At 28.8% G+C, this 8,144-nt stretch overlaps 1 protein-coding gene across 1 annotated transcript; it reads right to left on the reverse strand.

Moving 5' to 3' along the window:
* Nucleotides 1–957: 957 nt before the first annotated feature.
* Nucleotides 958–3,797, reverse strand: LOC130808750 (E3 ubiquitin-protein ligase WAVH1-like). Its single transcript, XM_057674232.1, has one exon. The coding sequence runs from the start codon at nt 3,528–3,530 to the stop codon at nt 1,479–1,481; it is 2,052 nt and encodes a 683-aa protein (XP_057530215.1). The 5' UTR covers nt 3,531–3,797; the 3' UTR covers nt 958–1,478.
* Between the last annotated feature and the right edge of the window lie 4,347 nt (nt 3,798–8,144).

Genomic DNA, 8,144 nt, shown 5'->3' on the forward strand with positions numbered 1-8,144 from the left:
CTGACTTTCTTAAAAAAAAAAAAAAAAAAAAAAAAAAAACCTTTCCTGACTAATGAATTACTTCTGCATTGAAAGTAAGTGTATACTATCAATTGCAATTGTCTTTATCAATTTATATAAAGGCCAGAATTTTATATTGCAAACACTTATTATATATCTGACATAGTAAATTAAAAACTAATTTTTTTTGTAAAAATAATATATTTTGCGCATAAGTTGATCATAAATTTCATATTAGATACTACAATTAATACTTAAATAATCAAAAGTTTATAATATGTTCTAGTTTACTAAATAAAATTAATTTTATTCTTTTTAATGAAAGCCCTAAAAACATTTTCAAGAGATAATCATAAATTTATTTATAAAATATGTAAATACCACTCTTATTGCATTAAAAATAAAAATATTTACTACAGTCCACTCAAAATCTAATATAGTAATTTATCAAATGAAATCATCATGATTATTATATAAATATTTTATCCTTTTTAATTTTATCAAATGAAAGAGAAGAAAAGAGCTAATTTAAGATGGGAAAACATTACTGACTCTAATAGAAATAAAACACATTATAAAAATGTTTTTTACTAATATAAACATCATCAAATGTGTAAACTTTTGCAACATAAAGTAAGGAATATTTGACAATAATTGTAGCTGAGTACTGATTTTCCAAAAATTAATCTAACTGAAATAATATTTCACAATAGCCTTTTGCAACAAAAACAATATCTTAACTTCATATTGTTAAGAATTTACAACACAATTATATTTTTCTTGCTTTCTATAATTATTTTTTACGAAAATATCCACACTAATTCTTTTATTCAAATTCATATATTTGAAGTCTTTTAAAATATTATACGCACAATTCAAAAGACCTATAATTTTTTATTCTTTGTAGGAGTAGAATATAAAATTGTGATAATTTTTTGGGAGATAAGATGTATAAAATAAACAAAAGAAAAGTATATGATTGAAACAGGTACTAGGAATGTAAGATACCGTTAATCTCTTTACAAATACAATTAATAATCTAATAATCACATCCATATCCCTAATCTAATCTAATCTTACCTAAATCACAACATTACTCCTAATTATTAATTAAACATTAAATAACAACTTCACTTTTGATTCACCCCATTTCTCTTTTCTCCTTTTCAAAAGATGCTCCCTTTATTAATCATAAATCCCTTTTTTATTTTTTTGTTCATTTTCATATAAAAAGGAAAAAAAAGACAAAAAATAAGTCCTCTATCCTGCCCAAATTAAATATTTGTGGGGATGCATTCATTTAAACTCCAATTCTCATCAATCATATGCACCAAAAGGCCCCAGCCGTCCGGTACTCTTTGGCTTTCTCTCCCTTTCATTTTCTTTATTTTTTACAATTTTTAAATAAATATAAATAAATTACAAAACTTAATTTTAATTATATTAATATTTATTTAAACATTAAATTATAATAAAAATTAGAAGCGAGCGTCTTCGAAGCCATGCAAATCGCTAACCCTGTTTAAGTTCTTCCTCATCATAGCCACTTTAGCCAGCCGTTCAGCTGCTTTCCAAGCCGATGTCGGCGTTAACGGCTCACCCTTTTCATCCACCACACAACACCCACCGCCATTACGATTACTTCCTTCTTTCTCTCTCCTCGGCGTCTCTTCTTGCTGAGTTTGACGCCTCCACTTAACTTCGGCTAATTCAGCTTCGACTCTACGCCTATACTCCCCAGCCGCGGCTACTTTCAAACTCCGCTGACTCAACACGGCTCGAGCCAATCCCAGAAGCCGCTCAGCTCCAACAAAGTCATTTCTTTCAGCTAATAATCTCCTGCTTTCAGCTACAGCCCTTGTCATAACAAAAAGACTTCTTAAGCGTTGGATTTTAGGGTCTGATGATCGGATGGTGTGAGGACGAGGAACAATCAAAGATTGATCTCCACCGTAGATCACCTGTTTACAAAATGATGGATCTTTATGATATGATCTTACAGATAACATATGGTGGGACCCAATAGAACTTGCTGGAACTTTCAATTCAACTAATAGTTCCCTCTCCTCACCACTATATAAATCCCCTAGTTTAGCTGAACCGGACCCAAGTAAACCCGGTCTACCCGTACAAGAATAAACAGCTACTATATCCGCCGCAGCTGATCCGGTTGCTAAACCGATCTGAAACCGAACATCTAAAACCACCACGCTTAGAAATTGGTTCACAGTTTTAACAAATTCCTCTTCAGAAAAACCCTCCTTAATTTTAAATGTATGAACCGGAATCTCAGAAAACCGGGTAGAAGATACAAGAAATTGATCGTTAGTTTCTCTCTTCTCATCTTGACCGTCCATTAATATGATGGAAGTAAAATGATTCTTCTCTTTACGATCTTGTATGATTTTAGCAGCTTTCTTAAGCGCATCGTTTAGACAGTAATTATTACCACTGCTATGCGTTTCAGACGGAGCTATATTAATGGCGTCTATAATTTTTCTAGCTGATCTTCTTCCAGAAGGAGTCATTCTCCTCAATGGAAGTAATCTTTTCGACGTAGATGAAAATGCAACCATTGAAAGACGATCGTTTGATGAGAGGGAAGAAATCATTCCTTTCATTGATCTTTTTAAGGAGTTTAATTTTCCGGCATTTATTTCACATCCAATGTCTAGAACAACCACTACATCCACCGAAGGACGGCGGATTCTACCCGGAAATGTTGGGGCTTTTACGGTGAGTAGAACCGCATAAGTCTCGTAGGTTCGCCCTACGGCTATTATAGTTGATTCTGGAGATATTGTTACATCTACTCCTTTGTTCATGTGGGTATTTTGAGGTCGAGGAGTTACTGGATCCGAAAAAAACCCAGGAAATTGATCATCATCGGGTTCGTTTTCTTCCTCGGATTCGGGTATGGGGTTGAATTGAATCGACGAAACGTGGGTTACAAGCGGTTCATCGTCATCGTAGAGACGAAGATCAGTTGGGATTGATTTTTTAATGGGTTTACTTTTCTGAGTAACTGCAAGGTAAGGAGTTTCCTTCCATTGAGATCCACAAAGAGGGCAAGATAAAATTACACCATTAGTTTTAGTAGCAAGATTTGAAATACATGGGAAATGAAAAGAATGAGAACATTCAGCAGTAAAAATGGCGGTTCCTTGACCCGCTTTGACATTGTGAAGACAAACACCACAGCGAGTAAGCTTTGAGAAACGAAGAGAGTTTTTAAGGAGGAGAGAAAAAGAAGAAGGAGATTGTACTGATTGAGGAGAAGAAGGGGGAGGGGTTTTACATTTGAGTTTTGAAGAAGTTTCATCAATGGAGGTTTTGCAACGAAGAGTTGGGGTTTTAGGTGCAGAAGTAGGAGTTTGAGGTCGAAGTGTAGAAGGAGAAGATGAAGAGAAGAAAGTGAATTTAGAGAAACCCAGTTTAGGACTACGATTTGTGGTGTGATTTGGAGTGGTATTTGGTTCTGGGTCTTTAGGAATGGAAGTGCAGAAAGCTCTACGCCATCCAGTAACCATTGTTAATGGTAGTTTTTTGTGGGTATAGAATGAAAAATGGTGATTTTGCTTATGGTAGGAAAGAGTAGAGTAGTTTATGGTGTAAAAGAGGACAAAAGTCTGCAAATCATAATTTTCTGCAACTCTGATTTCTTTTGGTGGAAGTGGATAGGTCTAAAAAGATGAGTGTAGGATGAGTGGGAAGAAGTAAAATGGTAGTCTTGTTTTGCCTTATTAAGAAAAAAAAGGAAGTGGAGAGGATATATTTTGGGAACCGACAGTTGGAGGTAGTGCTTCTAAAAAGGTAGATAATGGGGTTTTTTTACTCCCATTCAATTTTTTTATAAATTAATGACCACAATTCAATTTCTTTTTGTCTTAATGTTTTATTTTTAAATTATTTTTTTAATAATTTAATATTTACTCTTAATTTGCTATTAATATAATTTATAATTTTATGATAATTTTACCTTTGTTTTTAGTTTGTTGTCAGTATACCCAAATAGTATGCTGACAGTAAATTAAGGCATAGGTTGGTTTATTAGAATATAATTTAAAATTAGGATTATTTACGATTAATGGGTTAAAAGTTGGATTATCAATATTAATTTTTCTTAAATTACTTACTCCCAAGTTCCAGAGGTATCTCTTTTATTCGTATTGCAACACTAATTAATGATATGAATATTAAAAAAAATTAAGTGGTATAATGATTGAATGTGTCGATAAAATAAAAAGAGAGAAAATTAAAATAAAATGTATAGATAAGAAATAAAAAATAATAGGATTACTATTTTGCAATGTTTGATGAAAAAAAATATAACTTTTAGCAAAATCATAGGAAAATAGCTCAGTACATAATAAACTTTTCTATCAATATTTATATCAATAAAGAATCATTAAAGGTTAAATTTTGATAAAATCTTAAAACAAATTAAATAAAATTTCACTTAATTATAGTTTAATTAGCTTATAGTCAAAATAAATATAAATTAAAATTGATTAATAAATAGACTAAATAAGTAATATAAATGAAAACTCAGTGCTCTAAAAGAGGAGCAGGCTTAGTAAATAACAATTGTTATATATTACAGTATTTGAGTAAAAATTTCTCTAAAAGGAATGATGGATACTGTATAGACTAAAGAGTATAGGTTAAAAACTTTTCAAAAAGACAAAATAAAAACACTCTTTATCTTTTTTTTCTATTATACTTACTACATTTTATTTTTTACGCAATTTAATGTGTAATTTTGATCATTTATTTTTTAAGCTATGCTCAACTAAAAATTATAAAAGTTTGATATTATGAAAGTATCCGATTAGACGACTCAAATAAGTTATCACTTGACTATATTTTTTCTAACACATTAATCACAATTTATTTCTCATAGAGTGACTATTTCAGAACATAGGAAATATAATTATTGCTTACATCTGCCTAATTTTTTTTTTAATAAAGGCTGAAAAATTGTGGAATTTAGAATGAGAAAAGGGAGAGGGGTGAGACCTTGGATCACTGACACCTGTATGCTTTAGAATTAGATCATCTAAAAATAGTAAAGAAAGTGATATGGAGTTGAAAACAGTAAATAGTCAACGAGATTAAGGGGAGACTGAAGAGTGAGGAAGATAAAGTTAAACGCGCAATTACAAAACAACGCCATTATGTTGAGATCCGCTCTTTCGCCTCAATCTTCGTTTCCTTTTCTCACATCCAAGCCACATTTTGCTCCTTTTTGAAATTATCAATATCAATTTACTACTACAACTCTAGAAGTAACTATTAATTCTTTTAGAGGGAAATTACCTTACGTTAATAATATTAATTTTTTATAATTTTTAAATTTTTATAGATTAATATATGATCAAATAACATATTTAATCATGTTAAAAATTAAATATAACAAGTATAATAAAACGATAATAAAAAAGGAAAAGTACAATGTACTTCAATTCCTCCTTATTAAGTATCTTTTAATGCATTTTATAAAAAGTTATAAAAAGTGTTATATGTTAAAATACTTGATATCACTATCAATTATTAGTATAATAGGACAGAGGGTGTATATAATACTTAAAATTTTACTTCATATAACAAGATGAATTTAACAAAATAATATTAATGAATGTATTTTTACTTGTAGATGTTAAAGTATGTAATATATTTAGGAACTTAAACATCAATTTACATCAATTTAAGCTTTTGATTAAAGTTGGTTCATTAACATAGTATATCTATAGAAATTCATATGCGAGTTTCTCTTTTCCTAAATGAATATTCTCTATTAGAACATCAGTATTAAAGTCACATCAAGAGTAAAGTCGGATTTTGTCACTATAATGTTTAAATATATTAAAAGAAATTATTACAAAAAAAAATACACATAAATATGTAGAATAACTTTTAGATCGATTTTGATATATAATACTCTCTATGTCTCATTAAAATTACACTTATTTATCAATTTAAATTGTCTCATTTACTTTTTATGTTTTCTTTTTTGTCAATAGCTGAGATTTTTGGGCGTATTTGATAAAATTGTTGTTGCTTACTTGCTTTTACAGTTAGATTGTTTGACTTGTCTAAAAGTTTTAATATTTTACTGAATTAGATAAATTAGTTGTTTTAAGGATTCTATTTGATAAAAATAAATAGTTTTGATTTTAGTGTTAGTTGTATATTGAAGTAATTTTATAACGTACACTTATGTATAGGTTAAGTAAAGTACATTATGCAACTTGCCAACTCAACCATCTGGTCAACTATCATCTCCACATTAATATTCTGTATGAGAACCCAAGACACATGATTTAGCTCTAATCGGTTGTACACTAATTTATAAAATATATATTTTTAACTTGTATAGTTGTATTTTGTAATACTGAAACTAAAAACTAGAATGAAGAAATCAGTATAAAAATAGAAATATGAAGACCGACTAGGCGACTACAACGGCTACGGAACGTACAAAAAAGGATAAAAATGTATATGTAACATAGATTGTTCCCATCTTTTGACTTTGAAATTGTAAGAAAATTAATCAAGCTATGGGATCATGCGACATTAATATGTATTTTAATTAGGGGGTATATCCCAATACTAGTTGTGTTACTTTATTAGATTATAAAGATATGGAGTACAATTTTTATCTCTCAAAGGACCATCTTCTATGGAGCTTTCTACTCTAAGTTTTAAGTATGATCGAATTTGAAATTCGGAAGGCTTCAAACGAAATACTTGTATATTATTATAGATTCCTAACTATTATATATTAAAGCGTTATTTTTATAAGTTTTTAAATGGACTTGAGATACAGGCTACTCTTGCTCTCTTATAGAATCGGCCATATTTTTAAATTTGTTTTTAGAAAATATTAATTTATGATAAGACATTATTAATAGCAAATTTTTAAAAATGAAAAATATTTAATTTAAAGAGGATAGTCCTCTCTCCTCTGGGCTCTAATCAATGATAATAATTGGACTAAGAGTAGACACAAGACATATGGCTTCCACTTCCCAAAGCAAATTAATTAGCTTTAATTTGATTTCATTGATGGATTGATATATATATATATATATATATATATATATATATATATATATATATATATATATATATATATATATATATATATATATATATATATATATATATATATATATATTTTGGTAAGTGATGCCTGCCTAATTATATTGGATTTTAGCACCTAATTAATTTATAAATCATTGAAATAATGGATTGTATATACACATGGGATGGAAGATCGATACATCCCTCTTATGGAAAGGGATGAACTACTTTTGAAGTCTAATTTGATTTAAGTAGACGCATTCCATTCCTACTTGTATTATTATTTCCTTAATTTGTGATTTACTTGTATTATTATTTTCTTAATTTGTGATTAGTCTGTTCAAATTAACACATAGAGACTAGTGAAGTTGGGAGAAGATTCTAAATATTAAAGAATTAGAAAGTGTTTGAATAATACATAAGTTTGGTAGACTATTTATTTTATTATCAATAAGTGGTTTCAAGATGAAATCTTATCGGGTTTGTGTGCGGTCACATAGCCGTTTTGAAAAATTTAGGGGTACTGTGCAAACTTTTATTTTACATTTTATTTATTGTAAATATATTTATCTTATCAATAAACTTAACATATTTCTTTTTGTAATTAATTTTTTTGTATACAAGAGAAAAAGGGAACCCACCATACAACCTCAAAGTCCCCCTATGTGATCAGTTCTCCTCATATCTAAGTCTTGTTATATATATACAAGTATAATAACAAACTTATCTATTCGAACATTTTGGCTTTAAAACTTTAGTGAGTAATGCATAGAAAGTGAATAAATAATAGTCAAGGTTCTTAATGTACCCAAGAGAGACAAACCAAAACCAACATATATATACCAATAGACATTAAGTAAGTAGTAACAAACTATAAAAAATTTGGATTAATAAGTAATTAATAGCTAAATCTCTCCAATAAGTACTCATTTTGTTTCTTTTTGTTTTTCCTATTTATTTTTTACACAGTATTCAATGCAAATTTTAAACCTCAATATTTCTAAATACATATAATAAAAAATTATAAAAAATACATAGTATATATTAATATGAATCTA

The sequence above is a fragment of the Amaranthus tricolor genome, chromosome 3 (genome assembly GCF_026212465.1).
Source record: "Amaranthus tricolor cultivar Red isolate AtriRed21 chromosome 3, ASM2621246v1, whole genome shotgun sequence".
NCBI lineage: Eukaryota > Viridiplantae > Streptophyta > Magnoliopsida > Caryophyllales > Amaranthaceae > Amaranthus > Amaranthus tricolor.